Source organism: Puntigrus tetrazona, chromosome 8 (genome assembly GCF_018831695.1).
Source record: "Puntigrus tetrazona isolate hp1 chromosome 8, ASM1883169v1, whole genome shotgun sequence".
Taxonomy (NCBI): domain Eukaryota; kingdom Metazoa; phylum Chordata; class Actinopteri; order Cypriniformes; family Cyprinidae; genus Puntigrus; species Puntigrus tetrazona.
Window position 1 is genome coordinate 15,629,118 of NC_056706.1, and position 23,418 is coordinate 15,652,535.

Consider the following 23,418-nt stretch of genomic DNA (forward strand, 5'->3'; position numbering starts at 1 on the left):
AGAAATATTGCAATGCAGAGCTTTAGGACTGTGGTTGCGAAGAGAAAGGTAATTGGCTGGTTGAGGTAATCAGATTGGTTTCAGAGCATCTGATCTGGAGTCTAACAGACTTCCAACTAGTTGAATGAGTAAATAAAGAACTGTGGGAGCTCCAGCTGAAGACAGATTACCTCTAGCTCCAGGAGGGTCCGACCCGGAGAAAGCTTATTCCACGTGAAGGAAAACTGAGCGGCCGCAAAAGACCACAAAGCATTCAGCAAGGACCAGCAAAAGTCGTTCTTTCAAGTGACCCTTAAAACGCTTTAAAGTAGGACCTAAACATGATGAGGCAGGATTTCAAATTGAAAGTTGACCCAAAAAAATGAATATTCTGTCCTTATACTCAACCTCGTGCCATTACGAACATGTCTGATTTAGGTGACACTTTATTTTAAGGCGTCTTTGTTACGCATGTTACATGTACCCACTATTGTAGTAACAGTAAATTATGCATAATAATATACGAGTGACGCTAAGCTAAATCATAATTGCAACCCTAACCATATAGAAAGTACTGTAAATGTTGTTAATTAATTTTACCTCGTACTGAAATGTATAATTAGGCTGAATTAGATCAAGGACACCTCAAGATAAAGTGAGCAAAAAAATTCTTAAAAGAATAAATTTAAAGGCACCGTTTATGTTTCACAGAAGAAAGAAAGTCAGGTTTGTGTCGACATGCGGGTGAATAAATTATGACAGAAGCTTCCATTTTTAGTGGAATATCCAAAGGTAAACCCGCCAAGATTACATTTCTGGACTTTTCCACCATCGAGGGCTGTTTATTTTATGAAAATGCCTTCAGGATAAGGGTTAAATGGAGGAGGCAAACTGTCTAATGCGTGTGTGACTGTTCCTGAGCCTCATAAGATCCCTCTCATGCTCACTTGGCTGTGAGAGAGGTTTCGGAGGGAGGAAGTGGCAGCGGTGCCATTCCAAAGCACTGTCCCATTCCACCTCATTCTTCCCTCTTTTCTCCCTCTGACACAAATAAGAGGATTAGGGCACACAGCTTCCGTCAGTCCCTCCATTCAAGACAATGCGGCGAAGAGCTTAGTAAGATAGCCTTGGATAGCGGAGCAGACCTGTCATTCAAATCAGCTAGTACTATGGCGGTTGGGAGGCTAATCTCATTAGGATATGAAAAAGAAAGAGAGGGAGAGAAAGAGTCTGAGAAGTCCAAGATGAGATTTGATTATCATCCTCATAACTTGCATCTAAGACATGCGCCAAGCTTAAATCTTCTTGTCTATGACAAGACAGTTGAAACACTCTCCAAAGACAACTTAATAGCGCAGGATTATTTTTGGAGGATGCAGAGACTTTGAAAGAAACCAATAATTGTTATATCACTGGATTACGTTTCTGTTGGTTTTGCATTGACAAATTCTATTTCCCCCCCCTCTTTGCTTTCATTTGCAAATTTAAGGTTCTTGTTTTGAGATAAACCCTTGCAAAATGTCTTCATGCGCAGGTAGAATGTGTTGGGTGGGTGTGATAGTGGGCCGTGGGCGAGACGCATGCCCCGTGGCACCTCTTGCCATCCCGGTGCCAGTGTTCTCTAGCGTATCTGTGAAAGGCCTATGTAGGAATAACACTGTGGAGACACTGAGCTTCATCGTTATGTTGAAAACACTGTGGAACAGAGGCAAAAAAAAAAGAGCCCGCAGCAACGTTAGAGAAGAATGATGGAAAGATATTGTTCTTATGGTTCACTAATATTATGCTAAAATGGAAAGAATCTTTTTATTTGCATAGTGGATGATATATCCGTTTATGTGTGCAACTAAGTAAACTGAATTGTAAGTTGATTCCCCTGAACGAAACATCTCAGCATCTCAACAATCCAATTCAGAAACACACCTTAAGTTGCAATTGGGGAAGGTGTTATCTGTTTGCCCAACCAGTGGATGAAAAGTGACGTGCTCCTGTCATTATTTATGCAAATCATTTTTGTGATGTTTGGCTAGGAAAATTACACACTTAACTTTAATTATCTAAGACAGGATAATTAATTAATATAAATAATATTATAATGTAAGTAAATATATAAAATAAGTAAAATAATAATATAAGTAAATATATACATAAATATCAGTGCTCTCAAAAGATAAAGTGCAATTAATCTAAAATAAAAGTTTTTGTTCACACAACATGCATACTGTGTATATTTATTTTATATATTTTATAACGCGTGTGTATGTTTAGGAAAAATATATATTTTTATATGTTTATATATAGAAATATTTAAATGTATATACATGTAAATATTTTATATATATATATATAGATATATATATAGATATATATATATTTTTAAATACAAGTATAAAAGTATATGCACGAATTGTGCAAACAACAACTTTTGATTTGGATGAGTTAAAATAAGTTTTGCAAATTAATTCCTGATATATATATATATTTTTTTTTATTATTATTATTATTAAATTTTTTCTAAATTATTAAGTGTGTCAAGCTACAGTCAACAAAAACATTGAGGTCAATGCAAATAAATGAAAACTAGTAACTGTGACAACATTTTCATATTCTCACAGTCATAATATAGAGCGGATCAAGAAATGTTGGCTTCTGCAAGTGCTATATTTATAATAGTAAAATAAATACCCTTTAAACTTGTCTCTGGCTGGCACATTAAGCATATAGACATAGCATACATATTTTCCACGGTTAAATACTATCACAGCTGTGGAGTTACATGTCAAGGACATTAAGTTACAACAGTCACACATCTAAAAGAGGAGAGACGTGCAGGGAAAACTAAATAATCTATTCCACGGGTGAATTTAAAAGCAAAACCCAGTCATCTAACGCTCCCCTCTTCACCAGAATAACATCCCGTTAGGTCAAAGCGTTAAACGTCTGGTGGTGGGGGGTGTGTGGCACTAGTCATGAGATGACAGATGATTGCATCATTTTAATGTTGCCAGGAGAGGCTGGGTTAATGTTGACACAAAACCTAATACTTCCTTGCAGAGGAACGGGGCTGGCTCAGACTCGGCCTCATCCCAGAGCAGAGCGCTACGAGGGCCTTAAACACGGCGGGCAAAAAAAACCCTGAACGCTGCAGGATTTGTACCCGCCTCGCTTCTCTAAACGTGCGAGTGCTACCTTTTCTCGCAACGTTTTTCGATTTTTATATCCACACGGCTGGCGAAACAAGCGTTCGAATACGTCACCGACCGTTGAGAAATCATTATACTGATCTTCGGGGTTATTTTAATTGTAACAATAAATGGAGAGTAAAGGCATTCTCGGTGAAAACGCAATGGCAGGGTGTACTGGGAGGGCGTACGGGCTCCAGTCATGTAGAAAACACGCTGCCAGGCCCAAAATCCACTCATGTCAGCGGGAATGCAGCATCCAGCTCGCAAAGCAGAGCTAATTAAAAAACAACACATCGCAGGAGGACGCCCCCACGGTGCTAAAATAGAACTATCAGCACACCAGGGGATCATCCACAACTTCCTACTTCAAGCAAATTATCCCTGGACCAAGACTAGCAACAGACTTGAGCCAGGTTCCACTGACACTAAAGACCAGATGAGAACAATCAAACACTCTGCATTTGAAAAATACAGAAATATATGCACTTCTGTTAAACAAAAATAGATAACATTGAACGGCAGAAGTTGTGGCATATCTATCTATCTATCTATCTAGCTATATATGCACACTCAAACCCTGAGTGCACATTACCTTCTTCTCTTATACACAAATCCTGTGTTGTCTATTTGAGAATAATCCAACTTCATCACAATAATGCTTTAAATACAACAAGAAACATCTTGTTGAAGATCAAGAAAAATCTTTGCTGAAAACAACTTCTAATCTAGGGGGCTAAATAAAAACAAAGCAAAGCTAGGGGGCTAAATAAAAACAAAGCAATTTAGCTATTAAAAATAAATATATATTTAAAAAATGTGTATTTGAATTGATAAAATATGAATATAAAGATATTCCAAGATCATTTACTGACAGGAAATAGTATTTCTAGCTTTCATTAATTTAAAATGTTATTTTAAGATAATAAATAGTTTGTCCAAACCACTTAACCCTTTTAAATTGCTTTTAAAATGACTGACAATTTCTAATAGGCCTAGTCTATTTAGTTTTTTGTTTCTTTCACCTTTAGAAGAGAGAGATAAAAAGAGAACGCGGACTGCATTTTAGTGGCAATTCGAATTAATTCACAATAATTTGCAATCCAGTAAAGTGAATTCCCACTAATAGCCTGAAAACATTATTTCCTTAACCTGTGTGTTTAATTGGTGCTAACGCAAAGGTCTGCTCGGCCATTTAAAGAACATTATATGCAGATCGTAATTCCAAAAGTAATCCCCTAATAACGAAAGCCTGTTTTTCCAAGTTACTCTCGAGCTACAGCGAGGTGAGATTTCCCCGCCAAAACAAGCTATAAATTCCCGCCGGTAAGCTCGTGCTGTAAATAGCTGACAGAGAGGTGTGAATATGAACGTTTGCCCAATGTTGTGATTTACGGTTCTAATGATTATAGGGCATGAATCAATTGGTGCTAGTATGTCATTAGGCGGAGTTCCACCAGAAACGGCCAAAGGCTTCAACTTCGCGCCACGGGCGCTTTGCGGGGTTGACAAGTACAACCTAAATGAACGTCATAAAAGTCAAAAAGGTGCCAATTACATCTACTAAGTGGCCCGTCATTGCGAAATAAATAAACAAATATTACTGCTATAGCTAGGCTACCTGCGTAGCGCGCGCGTGTGAGGACCCCCTTAGTAGAGGCGCGAAACGAAACGGCTGTTGACGAAACGGAAGGTTTCGTAACGCGAGCAAAAAAGGAGAACGGACCAGGAAAATGTGATTTACGCGAACCTAATACCGTATTGACATTCTCGCGGCCTTAGAAAACGTAAGATTGCAAGAGGCGGATGCAAAGAAAAGGGTGAGAATAACAGGTTTCCCGATAACAGGTAAATCGTTTAAATATGCCATTTAATCCAGCCTTAAAAAATAACACCGTGCTAAAAGAAAAACGTTTTCACGTGTTTGGCCTGTCTCGGCGCAAGCCGCTGTCTCCAGGGCAATGGAATATAAGACCACGGCTATGAAATTAATTTTGTTAACACTAACTCTTCACGGTCAAACTGAAAGAATCGGTGGCTATTAAAGTCAGGCGGTAGATACGGCTCTTTAATTATTGCACGGTGTCGGGCAGGGACCTCCCAGTTATCACCGCGAGAGAGGGAGCGATATTTCAAAACCCCTGACACAAAAGCTCGCAAAAGTAGTGACATACATGGGGAGAAGACATGCAACATAAGGCGCCCCGCGGTCCACTCACAGCTTCAGGACCGGCCGAATATCAACAGAGCACCCACCCACCGCGCGCGAGCTCAGACCGGACACGGTTTAAGAACCAAGGAACAAGGAGTGCGACTCGAGAAGATTTTAATAATAATAATAACAACAATACTACTACTACTAATAACATTTTAGCGTATGGGCTGTACACCCATGACGGTATTTTTAGCTGGTAATTATCATAAAAACGTTTTGCAGAACAACGATAGAAATGGCTCAAGATAACAATCTTATTATTAATCTAATGGGTTTGATGATAATAAATTAGCCAAACAAAATGATGAAGTAAAGAGAATGAACAGAAGAAACAAAACGCATAAATAGATAAAACGATAGCGCGTTATTAAAAAGAAACGAAATCGTGTGTTTATTAAAGTGAGTCAAGAAATGAATATGCGTGTGTGTGTGTGTGTGCGCGCGCGTGCATGTGTGTTCCATACAAGAATTAATGCCAAATATTAGGGTCTGTGAAAAATGGACGTGGGCCTATACTGTACGACAGGTGATCAAATAATTATGTCGCCCCTGACTGATTGAATGATCTAAGAAAAGACTAAATTAAATGAAATCGCTTAATTGCGATTGCCATTGCGTTGAAAAGTAGCCTATCACCGATGCTAAATAATAATATAAAAATAGTAATAATAATAATAATCCAGTTCAGTTTTAACTGGATGAAATTACAGATATGAAAGCCAAAGAGGGCTACCACTCGCTAAATCACTGACGCGTCTCAGTTCAGAAATAAAACAGTTTATACATAGACAACGCGGTAACTAAATTCATTATGGCTATAACTTGCATAAATAAAGGAGGGTGCCCCTACACTTGGCGGCACAGTCGTAAAAACTAAAGCACACCGTCTACGCCACCGTTCCGTTCAACTTCACCGAGAGAAATAGCGTGAGTGTTCGTGCGTAAAAACGAAAGATTTGTCACTTTCTTCGCTTGATCGCAGCTGAGTAAAAAAAAAAAAGTCAGGCAGAAGCGATGGACCCGCGTGAGTGACACCGGTGATGTATTTTTTAATAATCCATGCCCTTACTGTTGGTAGTCGTGTTTGCAGTAAAGTTTCCTCTCCCGGAAGTAGCAGCTGGTGGTGAGCGGTTGTTGACACACGGCGCATTGCAAACACTCCTCGTGCCATGAAGACTCGTTGACGCGCATCAGAAAGCGGTCGGATATCGGCCGCTGGCACCCCTCACACACCGCCTGGTGATGGCACTCCGTCCCTGGAGAACAAACGCGGCGTTTTAATAACGCTCTGACATTTTAAAAAATAAGGATACATAAATAAGCCGTTGAACAAGTGGTTATGATATCGTTTTGTAATATTGGGCTTTATTAAATGTACCAATATGGACACAAAAACAAAGAAAAACGGTAATTATGGCCTGTCCGTAGTTACTTACGATTTATTATTATTATCACTATTATTATTATTATTGTAATTTTGCAAAGCTATATAGCCTGCGCTTATTTTTTAAACAGCCTCACGCTCAAACAATCAAGACTAAGTCCCCAAAAAGTTTGTATTAATGTGATTCTAATATATATATATATATATATATATATATATATATATATATATATATATATATATATATATATATATATATATGCGCTTTTTATTTATTTACCCCACAAAAAATAATCTTCAGCTTTTAAAAATGAAAACATTACAAATATGAAAAATAAAACGCTGATGAATTCGTGTAGGCATTTTGTTGTCTTGTTTGTATGTGTGTGTGTGTGTGTGTGTGAGGCCTATTTTTCGCCGGTATTCAGGCGTTACAGATATTAGTTTGAACGAAGCAGATATAATATTCGCGTAGGTGTGTGGAGGAGAAATAAGCATAACGGTTTGCGTCCAGAAAAGACGACCAAAACTAAAAAGCGTCAGAATTACGTGGTCCACGAAATGTAAGAAAAAATAAATAAATATGCGCCAGCGGTGTGTTGGGGTTATTTTCTCTGAGAAACAGCCTTTATTGTTGCACGGATGTGCGGCCGGCCGGTAAGATGCATGGCACGGGAGGATGCATCCCAGCCGCCTGCCACAGATCCAGCTCTAGTTCTCGCGTCCGTCTCGATAAAAACGGCGTTATAAAATACTCTGCAAATTATCTTTTTATTACACAAATACGTGTTCACAACAGTAGGCTATAATACTTAAAACAATGAATCATTTACCCAGCATAACTCCAAGCGTAGCCTGTCCCGAGCGCAGCGGATGGTCTTCGATTTTTATACCGTCCAACATCTTTAAATATCCCCGCTGTTACCGGCAAGAAAGCGCCGTCCTATTGACTCGGGACCTGTTGCAATATCCACAACAACACATTTGTCAGAGTCGTCCACGCTTCAAATCCCAAAACCACAGCAACATCACATTACAGAAATCTCAACCTCACGGCTTTCGCCGCTAAGACGGCCATCTCAAGAAAACTTTTCATTGCAGTCGCCGCTTGCGAGATTAGCATTTTGCTCTCGATCAAACCTTGACACAGAAGGACAAGAAGACGTGACTACAAAAACCTAAAACACGCGCTAAATCACCTGTTAATTAGTGGCCGAGTCAATCTAGACGTTTTCGGAAAGTTTGTATCCCGGCGGTGCTGTCACGAGCTCGCGAGGGGAGATCCTCCCTTTCCTACGCCGTGCGCGAGTCGTCTCGTCCCGCGGAAAGTTTTCAGGAAATCGGTAAAATCCACGAAAACGTAAAGGAGACGTCTTAACGTTAACTCTTAAATTAGTGCGCCATTTGGCTCCCTGCAGCTCGAGAAAGCTCAAAACTGAGATAGGCTTGGGAGAAAGCACCCTCCCCTTTCGGTCGCGTCACTTTGCGGACTATTGACTGACATAGGGATGCTATTGGTGCGCCGGTGTTCGTGCGCTCTGCCGAGTGGAACTAAACGCGTTCCGCCTCCAAAATCGCATTGCCTCCCAAACTAGAGGCGCGCAAGGACGGTAAACAACGTTACGAAAATTGCGGTGAAACAAATGAGTCTAAAAACACGGTTTAATTCGGACAAAAGCCTGGCCTAAAGAAAGAAAACAAATGTACATTTATAAATACATATGTTCATTTTGTATGAATTTTGCTCGAATGCATGACAGCCTGGTGAAATGTAAAATGTTAATTTTAAGCTATCTATTTTTTAATAGATTTTTTTTTTTAAATAGATACAACTGCTGCTGTAAATTTAACGAAATGAGAATAAAATAACAGAAAAGCCGGCACGCGCGTTCTGCATGTCACAAAACAACTACAATGTGTTATTAACGTTCATTTTATTTTTTAATAATAACGATAATTAGTAGTAGTAATAGTAGCAAAATTAAGCTATACTTTTGTTGTCTGATACAGTGCGATTACGATAAACGCACAAGGAACGCTCCGTAATTACGCCGTAATCCACGCAATTACGCGATGTTGTTTCTTTGTAATTAATCACAATGACCTTCAATTTGTAAGATGCCTATTGTAATGTAAAATGCCACTGTTATTGCTGTTGATCTAAATAGCCGGTGTCACTTCAAACCTCGAAGCGCACGTTACTCTTCGGGTTTTATTCCGGCCGCTCCGAGGCCCTCTCCTCTCATGCGGAGGCTGCAGGCTTTGATATCAGGTAGCGGAGCATCACGCCCGGCCCGTCCGCATGCTTTGTGCTTTTGTGTCCATTATGAAGCCTCGAACCTTCTGACCCTCGTCTACGACGCACCTGGAGATCAGGGCCGATAACTGCAGACAGCGGCTGACAGAGTCCGGTGAAACAAAAAGCAAACCCTTGTGCAGTCCTGCGGGATGGCAGAGATGGAGTAATACCGATTACACAGAAAAGATAAAAATCGAGCTAACGAGTTAAATGTCCCCGATTTTATTCAGAAAGCTTCGCGGTTTCGTTTCGGAGGAAGGGGGGGGGGGTCGCTTTGGTTAGATCTATCCTCATCCAAAAAAACAATAAACCAATAAAAAGAGGACGCGTCTGAACAAATGAAATGACGCGAGAGATAAGCGATGAATGTTTTATACATTATTAAAACGCGTGGCTTCTTTGTAATATTGTTTTGTTACCTTGCCAGTTTACTCAAATTCCGGCAAACCCACCCATTAGACATTGCTTCTTATTAAAAATGACGAATAAATTTAGCACGGCGTAATTTATAGCAGCATCGCAAAGGAAATATTTTTGCTCGCCGTTTCGATCACGCAGGAAAACCATAAATCGGCCGTATTTATGGCGGCTTCATGCTTCGCAAATGTTTGAGACAGGCTAACGATGGCCGTGACTACCAATGATATACATTGACTACCTATTGAGAGCAGTTGTTGGGATCCCAGAGCTCGATATTCGGGTCGAGAATCACAAATGGCTGCGCCTTTCATCTTCGGCTCTTTATTAATTGCATGTGTCTTCGGTTGTTGCTAAGATTAACTACGCTCAAGTCGAGCCCTCGTTCCCTCTCTTTATTTATTTGGAAAACTCAGTCTCGAAGTATAAAAAAAGCCCTTAAAATTCGTCAAAATATGAGAAGATATTGATTTAGCTCACTGCGTGTTTCATAACGGGATTCGGCCACCGAAACGTCAGTTTTTAATATAACTAATGCTTGCCTTCAGTGCCTGGAGTCGTATAGGCTAGTCAAGCGTGAGAGTTAACGCGCTCTTTTCCGAGCGTCGTATGGCCGCGCCGAGGAGGAGGAATGCGCGCGCTTAACTCGCGTTATACGGAATTCGTCACGCTCCCCTGTTACCGCCTCACTCCCGGGATCCCGAACCACCTCCGAGCCATTTAGGAGACTTCAAGCAAGTCGCCGAGTGAGATACCTACGACGACCCTCCATTATCGAGCAACCCCCACCAGCCCAGCCACCTTCGAAAAGAAACATCTCTCAGAAAACCATATAGGCCACGGCGGCCAGTTCATTAAGTGTCCCCTAAACGGTTTACTCCCGGTCGCACTGAGCTCAAGGTGTATTTTAGCGGGCTGCTTCCAGCAACGATGGTCGGAAAAGATACTGATTAAATAATCAATCGAAAACAGAGGGCGAGGCAAAGGAGGATCTGTACATTTCGATAAAAAATGATACTCTATAGGCATAGTTTAAAGGTAAAAATAAAATGTATTATTATTAGACTATTATCAGACAACAATACAGTTTTCTTCACTAGCAGAGGTGAACATGAAACGAATAATTGCAAACATAAATGACAACAGATATGGGCTACGTAATATTCACTGTTAATATTTTAAATTAATATTGATGTAATCGTTTCAGCGTTACATTTAAATATGAAGGATTAAAAATAGCTTTTAAACCTAGCCGACACGATCCAAATTCTGAAGATATGATTAGCGGGTCGCCCGCCACGGTTGCCGCCATATTGAGATCACGTGACTGTTTTTATTCAACGCATATTATCGAGCATCTCCGGTTCACAATAAAGTAATTTGTTACTTCTGAGGTGTCGAATGAAATTTGCAAAATGGTCACTTGATGATGCCGCATCCTCAATTCAGACCACCAAAGTGGGGAAAAATAGCAAGCGTCTTTAATAAAAAAATAACAACAGCAAAAAAAAAAAAAAAAAAAAAGTGGCACTATTATTATGTTAAAAAACTCGTGACTCACCATCATTAGGGGAGATCGACGGATCATTTACCTTGATTGAGGTTCACTGAACATCCTTAGTAGTGAAACTGGAACCCGAGGGCCGTTCTTGCGCCTAAACTAGAAGTGTGCTCCCCCTCGCGTCCAGGCCTGCAATGACAGACACATTTCTTTAGGTAAATGTGGGAAAAAAATAATAGCTTGTTATTTTAAAAATTTGTGATATAAATGTATACGTTCCAAGCAAAAAATCTCTCGTTTAAATGAGCTACGTCTGTTGAAAAACATCTTAAACTACCTCGCAAACCACCTAAGACCAGCAAACTAGCTTAGGCTCTGTTAAGATTTTTTTTTTTTTCCCCCTCAGAAGGGATGTAATTGCCACGGAGAGGAATGAACTGCGTCCAAGGCCGTCGGCAATATGCTGGTGGCGTGACTTGTGCGTTTCGGGGACTTGGCCTTTTGTTTGGAAGTCTGGTTTACGAAGTGTTTCATAAAGACGGATCTCATTGGACGGGCATGAAAGGCAATCAGGGCGAACGCCTTACACGTTTAGAGTCCCTTAAAAGTCGTTTGACTTCCGTCACTGGTGGCGCGAAGGCCCAAATGCCGTGCCCACAAAAAAGTTGAAAGGGTTTTAGCGAACGCACGAGATGCTTTACGAACTCAGCTCTCAGAAGAATTTTGAGAGCGAGGCCCAAAAAAGCGAGAAACGCAAATAGATGTGATTTATGTAACGTTGCTTTAATTGTTTTCTTTCAGGCGCCCCCTCCTTCTCTCTAAACGGCGCGCCTGAGCGGCAGGTGTGTGGCACGTGCGCCGTGGAGCGCGCGCGAGAGAGAGGGCGAAAAAGCCAATCTAAACCCAATAAAGGTTCGCAAGCTTCGCTACACTGTTTTAGTTAAACAGCTCGGATAGTTCGACCGCAAGGTAAGAACAACGCAGCACGCATTAGGGAGACTTAAACTGTTTGTTTATAAAGCAACGAAAAAATGAAATAATGGAGGAACGCGGGAAAAAAAGAAAGAAAGAAACATTGCTATTGTAAATTCCAGAATGTGTGACTGAAAAGCGCGCAACGTTTAAAACATTTAGACGGACTTTTTAAGCGCGTCTGCGTGAGAAATGCTCACAAGAAAATTAATACAGCTTTTAAAAAAATTCGGTCTCTAAAAAATCTTGTATTCGGTCGCAAAAATGAGTTTTTTCCATTATTTATCAAGTTTGTGAAAGTGTAGCTCATAATGTAGGCTTTTTACTAAAACCAACCAACTAACTAGCTAAATAACGGATTGTAAATAAATAAATATCATCGAACGAAAATATACAGTTTAAAGAAATTGTGTTCAGTTCATATATATATATATATATATATATATATATATATATATATATATATATATATATATATATATATATATATATATATATATATATATATATATTAAAAGTAAACAAATTTATATAAAATTGGCAAATAATTTTGTTTCCTGAGGGGAACATTCCCTTGGAGTGTAATGCGAGTTATTAAATTACATTTCACATTTTTTTAATGTTGTTTGCCCAGACCTGATATATCAGTATTAATCAAAGAGCGCTTTACAATAAACGATAAACGGTTATAATGCAAACTGAAATCAAAACAACTATAAAAAATATAATAATAAAATAATAATAATAATAATAATAATAATAACAAATAACTGCGAGAAGAAAATATTTGAATGCTGTATAATAATAATAATAATAACAATAATATTAACGTTAATAATTGTAATAAAGGATAGTCTGTATACAAGGAAGGCGCATAAAGCAAGTGTCAATTATGAGTCTGTAAGTAAAGTATGAAGTGAAGTGTGGGATGTGTTTGGGCTCAGATGTCTTCACTGAACTGATAAGAGGTGTAGTCTTCAGAGCATCACCGCCATCTAACGTGGCTCGCTAACAAATCATTTATATATATATATTCGGATTATTATAACATCAATCGAAAAATAGCTAAATGAATTCAAAAGATTGAAAAAAAAGAGACTTGGATAGCGTCGACGGTCTGTACTGTAATGTACACAACAACGATAACAACGTTAAAAATAATAATATTAATAATGAAAAAAAACAATTCGATAAATATGAAACATGTTTCGTAACAGACAGCAACTTGTGTTACACAATCAACGCCATGCAATTTTAGCTGTAGGCTATAACCGCTTTAATTTCTTTAAATGGTAATCTAAAGTTGTTTTATATATATATATATATATATATATATATATATATATATATATATATATATATATATATATATATATATGCATATATGCGCTTTAGATTTTAATTTCACAGATAAGTCGCAAACTTTGCACAAAGGGCTAATTGATGGTAGTACAGATACATGTTAGATGTTAACCTACACATGATATCTTGTATATAGTATATCGGGTTGGAGCACACGGGTTAATCCTTCACTTATCTGAACAAACCCTGAGAAGCAGACACATACAGTAAATTGTACGAGGCAGTCAACTTTCAAGTTAGGATCCACTTTGATCTTTTAATGAGTTTTTTTTTTGCTATAATGAACCATTACGCTTTTCAGAGACTTGAAAACAAGATAAAAGGCAGCTTTAAATTATTTTCACTCGTTTGAAAATACGTCGTACAAAGCCCACCGATAAGTCATTAAATAAGAATCAAAAATCAGAATCAAACAAGAATGAATACTTCTTTTTTTAACGGATAGTTTTTGGTGTAGCGTTTGATTTAAAAAAAAGTTTTTCTTTGCGAGGTTTCATTGTAATCTGCAGCCACATGGATTCTTGCGTAAAATCATTTTTAAGATTAACAATAAAAACTTAATAATAATACTTAATAATAACAAATTGCTGCGCACGTTATGTATTGGTGAATGGAAAATATAGCCGGTTGTTCGTTTATTTTCCACAGCTTTCATGTTGCTTCGTTGAATTTATATAGTTGCATATGTTAAATATTTATATCACCTACTAATATGCATTGAACACAGAGTAATATTTATTAATGATTTATTATGCAATAGTTATTATTTTGCACCGCATGCAGCTCGGTACGGTTTGCGTCTCGTCTCAGAGTTATTTAAAGGGTCGACATCGCCCTCCAGTGGCTAATCTACTTATTATGTTTCACTGACATGCTTATGAAGAAACATTATCCCCCTTTCCGTCTAGATAATATTTACCAATCACTGCACTAAATATAATTAATCTACTCTTAGCTGTAATTACCTTCAGAGGTTCTGCGCGCGACGAGGTGCTTTTCATCGTTTTTTTTTTTTATTTTTATTCACATACCAGTAGTACGAATACGATCTGACACTGCACGAGTTCATTTCAGCTACTTTGAGAATTTGATTGAACTTTAAATGAAGTCCATTTCTGAGGACAGGTGAGAGAATTAATAAAGAAGACTTTAAAAAAAGTTTTAATCACGGTCTTGCATTGCAAAGCACGAACTTTAAACAACATGTCTCCAGTCAGTTTAATAATGTATGAACAAATATAGGAAGACCATTCATTTGGATGCGCGTTTGATTTGAACATGCTGAAATTAAGAGAATAAAATACTGGTATGAATAGTTTACTCCGTAACACGGATTTTGGTGTGAACGAGTTTGTTGTTTCTTCATCAGAACAGATTTGTAGAAATTTAGCATTGAATCACTTGCTCACTAATGAACCCTGCAGTGAATGGGTGCCGTCAGAATGAGAGCCAAATGATAAAAACACGATAATCCACAAGTATGGCTCCACTAAAGCGAAAAGCTTCAAAACGTTGCTGCCTTTTAAAATACGAGCGCCACTGCATTTTTTTAGCGAAAAACCTTTCTGAATTAGGAGAGAAATATGCGCAGATCAAACCGGGTTTACAAACCTAATTGGATTACCGTGATGTTTTTATAAGCTCTTTTGGACTCTGACGGCACCCATTCACTGCAGAGGATCTACCGGCGAGCAAACGATTTCTCCAAATCTGTTCTGATGAAGAAACAAACCACATCTTGCAAAGTCTGAGTAAACTTTCAGCAGATTTTATTCTTACATTGATCAACATTCCACGAGCGCCCATAAAATATAAACGACACTCCATATATAAAAGAAAAGAAAAAGGTTTAAAGAAGCAAACAAATTGCACTTGTGTAGGCTTTCATCCAGACTTCTTTTATCTAAGGTCAGGATCTGAAGCAGATCAAAGTTAGCTTAAGATGAAACAGACTATTTTAGGTACATCTAACAAAAACGCTGTGTTGAAAGAAGACGTGTTTAATTTCTCAACCGAATCTGGAAAATGTCACATGGTTTGTTTAGCGACTTTGTACCCTCTTAACGCTAAAGAAATACTAGCTTAGTGACCAACAATCTTTTATCGACGCTAGAGCATTGATAACGGCACAAGTATCAGCATTTGCACTGTTTTCACGGACAGAGGCGGACAGTGGTATTGTACTTAAGTACACTTTGAGTATCTGTACTTTATTTTTTCTGGAAACGTAGGGTTTTAACTTCACTGCATTTGAAACACAAATATCGTACTTTTCGCTCCACTACATTTCTACCAGTGTCCTCAAAGCCGTTTCTGTGCAGCGGTATTTTTTTTAATCTCTAAATGTGATTGGTGTTTTTACAGGCGATAGACGGCCTGTCAGCAACCGCTCTTGAAGGGTCACGTGAACCTCAATCATTTTCCAAACCGTTCTCTTTTAATCCTCCCGACAAAATGGAAGTAGTTCATGCATCCATGGCCTTACTTAGAAAGTATGTTTCAGCTTCGCGAAAAGATTAAAGACCCAATATGTTTCAAATATTTGCTTTGTTTGCCAAAAACCAACTATATCACAGCCTTCAAAACCTTCGCCTTCTTCCATTTAATACTCCTATTCCTCCTATTAATCATCTTTTTTGGTTTTTTGCACATGTATTAAAAACTAGTCTGTGTATTCAGTAGGTTGCTTCGGGGAGGCACTGAAGGTATAACATACAACAATAACGAAACTATGCACTTCTATACTTTCACTTTGTGTTTACAACTTTCACTTGTAACGGAGTAATATTTGAGCAGCAGTATCTATACTTTCTATACTTTGTCCACCTCTGGTTATAGAAAAGAGGCCTGCAAATCCTTAAAGCGCGACCGAAGGGATGGTACAGTTTCCCAAACTAGACGAGATTTACGATGCTTTTCAGCAGATGGTTGTCTTGTTCATTGGGTTCTTCTCCAGACTGATTTATCGATCCCATGGCAAAGCGGGCTCAGCGGCGGCTCCGAGTCTGATTTTAGGATGCGTGCCATTTACAACATACATCCCCCTGCTTCTCTTTTGTGGGAGGAATAACTTCAGTCAGAGCTCTTGAAATGAAATGTGTGTAACCCGTCTTGTGGCCTGAACACTGAGAAGTTCTAAATAGATTTGAGTCGCCGCATTGAGAAGAGCTCTTGTCTGAAAATTTGTCACTGGTTTGTAATTATGGCCAAGCAGCTGCACGCTGGGAAGATTAAAGGGGAAAGGCGGGGATCAGAGTAATTGGTTAATGTTTCACATCAAGACTCCAACTTGAAATTTCAGGTGCTTTGATGACTGTCAGGCCTCTGGTGTCTCTCGTATTATTTTCAACCATGCTATTACTGTTATTAATTTTTTTTTGTAATTTTTTTTACACATGTGCATATACCATGATGTTTTTTTCAACATTAAGATGTTCTTTTTCCCTCATATTTTTGATTTAATTTATTTTAATTTCACTTTACTTCGCTGCTATTTTAAAGTTATATTGCTTTATGCTAACAGTGGTGGCCTTGTTCTTCTGTAGACAAATGCATAAAAAAAAATATATACAAAAATTCCACAGTCATTAAATGAACATGAGGTTATTAAATCTCTATGAAAAAAAAGGTTAGATAGTTTTAGATTAATTTCTTCAACTCTTGACATTATATATACATATACATACACACACACACACACACACACCACCTAAATCAACAAACGTGACAATTTCACAGGCTGCATTCACCATCGCTGTGTTCTCAGTGTAACTCACAGCACAGCTCTCCATGTCTGCGTCTGAGTGTGGGTTGCTCCAGATGTTCCTCAGCTGGCTGGATCTGGAGATGAAGATCTGCGCAGCGTCTGTCAAAAGCTAGCATTTCTAATCTATCCAGCACCCCCTCATCTCTATCAACACATTCAATGCTCCCTGCATGTGCTGACCTGGGGGTCTCCATGTATCCCACGAGAGCAAAAAATGACTTTCAGAGCACTGAAACCGGTCCAAACGCTGATCCTTTCCCCGTGTGTTTAAGATCACCGATAAATAATGACCTGGAGCGGAGCTGCCGATCTCTGCTTTGTACTGGAACAGCAAAATGTAAATATACTCGAATTCAACAGGAATCAGAAACGAATGCTGAGATGAAGAGGCCGTTATCAGATGTGTGAACGTTAAGTTCATTTTGAATATTAATACGTGGCCAGCACGGTATAGATGAAGTCAAGAAGCGCGAGGGTAGAAAAGCAGCTTTGGTTTAAAGTCTTCAGATTTGCAGCCGTGTCCTGGCCATCATTTACTGGTCCATCCGCTTGGCTATTAGAGCCTGCAGTTTTGAACCCCCTGAATGGTCAAATGTAGTTAGTGGGCTGAAACATGAAGGTGTGAGTGGATTCTGCGCAGGATTTATTGCTGTGGTCTCCCTCATCAAAGGTCAGCATGGAAGATGGGTTACAGCCTAGAAAAGAACAGACCTGCGGCATTAGAGCTGTGAAGTTCTCAGTCTTATGTAGTTTCCAGGTGTCTAATTGACTATTTTAAATAGCCTAGGTCTGACAGATTCAACACTTCAGGAAACAGAGAATAATCCTATATATTAACCTATATATTATACATATAATATAATGTATAATAACACTATATATAAGTAATATTTAAAATTATGATAAAACATTAGATAATATAATAAGGTTTTTCCACAGCATTTCAATTTAAGAACTTTAAAAATGAATAATGCTTATCGTTTAGATGGGGATAAATATGAAAATAATTATCATTTGAGCATAATAATAATTCGAAGCATAATAAGATTAAAAATTATGTATTTTAAAACAAAATAATAAATAATACCATTAAATAAATTACGCTAAAATAAGGTATTTGCCACAAAGTGTATGATTTAAGCTACAGGGTCTGAGCACAGACCTATATATCAATGAACAGGAAGTATGTCGATCCTAATGAAGTTATTAGAGCAGCCCATCTGGACACGGGGGACTTGTGTCACTGCACTTTCATTTACAAACCTTTAGTGGAATCTAGCCGATTCATTTCTTGTAGTTCATTCAGATTTTCTGAACGAAATAAACTAGACCTAACAAATGCGACTGGCATATACGAAACAAAGGCTAAAACCAACCGAGCGGTCATCAAATCACCCCGAACGCAATTAAGCAGAGTTTAAAAAACGTTTAAATCAATCCTGTGCGCCCCATGGGTTTACTCAGGAAAAGAGGAGGGAAAACAGCTCTCTGGGGGAGTGTTGGGAGTAACAAGAAAACAAGCTCCCTCCACAAAATCCCTCTCTGTAGTTGTCAGTGTTTTCCCCCTGGACCACTTTTTGAATCATAAACATCTTAACAGGGCCTGCCTCCCGCGGGAGCCCCTGAGAGTTTCCTACAAGCAGACTCAGGAGCTGCGCTCTTATTGCATCCAGGTGGCCGTGGTAAAAAGCGCTGGCCTACCATAAATGTCCCATAAAACGCAAGTGGCACCTCCAGAGGTGGATAGGGTCACTGCACCTGTCTGTGGACTGAGACTCGATGTTTCCTCTTCCGACTTCACTCTCACGCTCCCTCACTCCTCTACCCACACTCGGTTTCTCTCTTTTATCGCCTCGCGTCGTCGCTATGATTCATGCAATAAGTAAAGAAGGAGAATTTCCAGTCTCCAAAAGAAGGTGAAATATTAAATGATAAGTATGCAGATTTGTGACGCTTTTATAGTATATTGTGTAGTAACCCGTGGCATGTGTCCAGCGGTGAGTGGTCCATGGGGAACAGCATCCTTCTGCTCAGGTTTAATTGGCCTTCATGCCTGGACATGGGGCCCCCACGCTTTGATCTCACCTCAAAGAAGCTAATTGATCTCTGTGTTCAGGCCACTTTGTGGTGTCCTAACGGGGAGAAAATGGACAAAACATCACAAAACTTTCCTTTTTTAAGCAAATATAAGAAAGTCTGTATTTAAAAAATCTAAATTGAATTATTAAGACTAAATGATTACCAATAAATGTATTAAAAATAATGTTATAGTAACATACTATGATATAATACTATTATATCATATTATTATTATTAGTAGTAGTAGTAGTATTAATATTTTGTAGTAACGCAATGCATACTGATTATTAACGTGTTGGTTATAATATCAATATTTTATCACTAACAATCATCAATAAATGTATTATTATTATTATCATTATCAAAGATTTAGTATTAAAACACTGAATAAACAAAAGTGCTTATGATAAACATGTTGATAATAATAGTAATACGAAAATGTAGTCACAAACAATCAAATGATCAATACATGTATGCAAAATAGACAAATGCGCTTATTATAATGTTGGCAATAATGTTAGTAATATCAAAATGTAGTCACAATCAAATGATCAATACATGCATGCCTAATAAAACAGCAACAACAACTATTATAATAATAATAATAAATAAAAGAATAATAAAACATCAACAATTATTATTATTCTTTTATTAAACGTTTAGTATTAAACACACCAAATCAACAAAGAAAGAAAAAAAAGACCAAGGGAAAATGACTGGAACGATGAAAAAGAATGGAAAAAACATGAAAGTTTAACTTCCAGACTTAGACGACGGTAGGATATGGGCCGCTGGTGGGGATAAGTGTGTGGGACAGGACAGGGGAATGAAGAGAGAGGGAAAGAGAGAGAGAGATCACCTCGCGCCCGGGCCCATTGCTCCTCAATTACTCTAATGTGCCTCATATGGCTGAGGAACTCTAACAGAGAGAGGGAAAGAGCTCTTGCACTTGCCTTGCTCTTTGATATCACTCTTTGCTCTGCGCCAGATCCAGACGTCTCCCCCTCGAGTCCGGTTCAAGCTTGTTAAGAGAGAAGTGCAGTGAAGACCACACGGCGCAATCTCCATCCACGCTTCTCCTGCAACGGCATGAGAGAAGCCTATGTAATGCGCACGTGTTTTATGGATTAATAACTTTTGTTAAAGGCGATTAGCAAAATAAGAGCGTATGGATGTTTGCGTTGAGCAATCGAAGCGCTCAGTTAGCTCTTATACACCTAACTTACTTTTGAATCCCAGCACAAATGTTTTTAATATTGATGATCATTTTTCTTGAGATGCATATCAGCATATTAGAATGATTTCTGAGAGATCACGTGACACTGATCACAGCTTTATTACCTCGGTCTACTTCTGTGTTTTACTGCAGCCTGGGTGAGCATAAGAGACTTATAAAAATAAAAATATTGCACAGACAAGTCTTTTAAAATTGTAATCATGTATTGTAATTCATGGGTTTATTATTCAATAATTCTGTGAATTACATTTTAGTCGTCTTTGCTGTTCTAGCTGAGGTAATTAATTCAGTCCGAATTCATATTTTTCTGTTTATAACATATCTTTCATTAAAATATTGCCAAATTATGTACACAAAGCATTCGTATCAATAGTGTCAAATAACAAATTACCTTTCGGAATTTAACTTTTTTTTTTTTTTTTTTACTGGAATTCTGCTTTGTACGTTAATGATTATTCAGTTATTCATCGTAATTGTCAAAACACTATTATTATTACAAGTGAAACAAAAATAAATCAGTAGTAATGAGGGTGAGAAGGACATTTTGCGATGACGACTAAATGACTGAATGCTTCATTCATTGGCTGCTGTTAAACTTCTAGAATTTAAAAGTAACTGCATACTGTTGTTAATGACACAGGGTCAGAAACAACCATTTAAATGTACATTTTTAGTTTTTAAGAAACGCCGTAGTAACCTAACAAACTTGTGATACTCCGCGAATAGAATAATACACTCGTTTCGGGTGTTAGTCCTCTCGGTAGGGTCTCTAAACGTCTAACGCACATCGCGTTCGCGCTCAGCCTGGGTTTTATCAAAGGTTTAGGCTCTGTGAATTTCATTACGCAGGTTCCTCCTCAGAGACTCTGTCCATCCGAACGCATGAAAGACCCATCAAGGCATTCCGGCTTATTCCCATGGACAAGTTTCCATGTATTCGAGTATGTCTTACTTTTTGTGTGAGTGTCTGTGAAAAGAAAAGAGAGACTAACAAGGTTGAGTCCACGTGCCCGGCGATGGATGGCTCCCTCCGCTCTCCTCTACATTGGAAGCAGATGACTGCATCAGCTCAAGCACGTCGAGTCACGGTCTGACAAACCTCTCGTCCTTTTCTCCCTCCATCTCCTATAAAACAGAGAATAATACGAGAAGCAGAAAGCAATTTCTCATCCTGAATGCGCGCCGCTCATTGATCAACGAGAAACACATGAAAAGGAGTTTGTTTTCTAATTGTAAGTATAAAGACAAATAGACTAGCTGAGAATAGCTTCCCTTCATATTTCATGCCAAAGCGTTCCCTTCAAACGCACGTGGATTAAACACGCTAAAGGCTCTGACCAGTGAGGGAGCCGGCCCTTTTCATTTTACAGTGCGGTCTCAGGATATTATTTTTTCCCTATCGTGAAGCCATAGCCACGGCTGAAAGTAAAACCATGTGAGGTGCTTGTTTGAAAAGGCAGCGATGCTGTGAGTGGGAGTTGTGGTTCTGGGAGAGACCTGATATTTAGCTCCATTTGGAGGTGACGGTCCATGGTGAGATGATCAGAGCCTCAGGAGGGCCCCTGGTCGCTTACAAAGGGGACAAATCTGGGAAATATATGGGATTTCATGCAATAAGAGAGTAACATTTTAAAGTACACTCAGTCACTGGGGCGGAACATTTTCAAAGCGTATTATATGTGTATTTATTATATGTAGCATTTCTGGGTAAATAAGGTACAAATATGTACTTAATAGATTTTGTACCAGCAACCCCTTTTTTTGTAGAGTAACTTATGACCATCAAGTACTTATCATCACTATTACTCATAACGGTATATATATATATATATATATATATATATATATATATATATATATATATATATATATATATATATATATATAAATTAATACAATTGGAGGTTCTTAAAGGTACAGTAGCAGATAAAGTCTACTTAATTCTGCAAGTTGGGCAGAAAGTTGAAAAGTTGTAATGATACAGGAAATGAAATGACACAAACAAACATTATACTTATAATGATCATATTATCATTAATAGTAACATAATAAAAATCTAAATTAACAGTTTAAGCCTCAGGCACTAGGTCTAAAATGGCATCGGATGAAATGCAGAAGACATAATCCCAGTGACAATAGTGTTTTAAGTACAAAAACCGGACAAACACCTTGCAATTTATAGCAAGTACGGCAACCGTAGTATAGGGAATGTGAAGCTGACATCACGCCACGCAATTTGAGTTCTGGGAAACTGCTTTTGTTTATCTGCCATTTTGAAAGGATCACGCTGCCTCTCCGCTGTTGAGTTCGGGGCAGGATTTAGATTTTTCTGTCGTGACTCTGGAAAATGCCACCATTGTTTGTCTTTCGTGCCGCATGTAAAAGTAACTCAAAATCGGCATTTGCAGCAGAGAACAAGATCCTCTCAAAATGGGTGTGTGGCATAGGCATATATATATATATATATATATACACACACACACACACACAAACACACACACGCACAGAGCCTATCAGTCAAATTACACTGATGATTCACTTGACATGCTTTTTAGTGGGTGGATTTACTGGGAGACTAAACGCTCTACCTGTTGAAAGCAGTGTGAAGTGAGTTGATGGGAAGGACAGCTGCGAGAGCATCCTGTCCCAGCGCTCATGATGTCTGAACAGGCCAGTGAGACAGAACCTGTGCTCTGGTGCAGCACCTGTGTGTCTCCTTCCTGAAATCATCAACACACCAGTGACTCAGTGACACCCACACACTCCAGAAAGCCCTATTAGCTTGTCTGGGGAGAAGAGCAAGAATGACATAGGGAAAAAAAAAACATCCACGGCCACAAATAAGAGAAAATCATCTGGGAGAGTCATTAAATAAGGACGTTTTTTTTTTTTCCTTTCTGTAAAATTAAACAAATGCAAGACACCGTGGGATTAATAGAGGTTGATGGGCTGTAATGTTGTGACAAGAGAAGCTTTTTTCAATAATAATTAGAAACCAGACTAAAAGCAGGATGAAGGATCACAA

General features: G+C 38.5%; 2 protein-coding genes across 7 annotated transcripts in view; both read right to left on the bottom strand.

Annotated features, from left to right (window-relative positions):
* LOC122350591 (LIM/homeobox protein LMX-1.2) overlaps positions 1-19,205 on the bottom strand; it is a 70,215-nt gene extending 51,010 nt beyond the window's left edge. The window contains exons 1-5 of one of the 6 annotated variants that reach the window (XM_043247210.1): positions 19,056-19,205; positions 17,088-17,772; positions 11,069-11,166; positions 7,594-7,718; positions 6,446-6,632 (exon numbers count right to left, since the gene is read on the bottom strand). In XM_043247210.1, coding sequence (XP_043103145.1) covers positions 6,446-6,632; positions 7,594-7,663 — 257 coding nt within the window. In that variant the 5' untranslated portion in view covers positions 7,664-7,718; positions 11,069-11,166; positions 17,088-17,772; positions 19,056-19,205. Of the gene's footprint in view, positions 1-6,445; positions 6,633-7,593; positions 7,719-7,959; positions 8,191-8,945; positions 9,177-11,068; positions 11,167-17,087 lie in introns of those variants that run through there. The other 5 variants (XM_043247212.1, XM_043247213.1, XM_043247214.1 and 2 more) reach the window with 5 other exon arrangements.
* Positions 19,206-20,108: 903 nt separating this feature from the next.
* mvb12bb (multivesicular body subunit 12Bb) overlaps positions 20,109-23,418 on the bottom strand; it is a 51,671-nt gene continuing 48,361 nt past the window's right edge. Inside the window, exons 10-11 of the transcript XR_006251609.1 lie at positions 21,386-21,518; positions 20,109-20,235 (exon numbers count right to left, since the gene is read on the bottom strand). The gene's annotated coding sequence lies outside the window, so the exon portion shown is untranslated. The remainder of the gene's footprint in view (positions 20,236-21,385; positions 21,519-23,418) is intronic.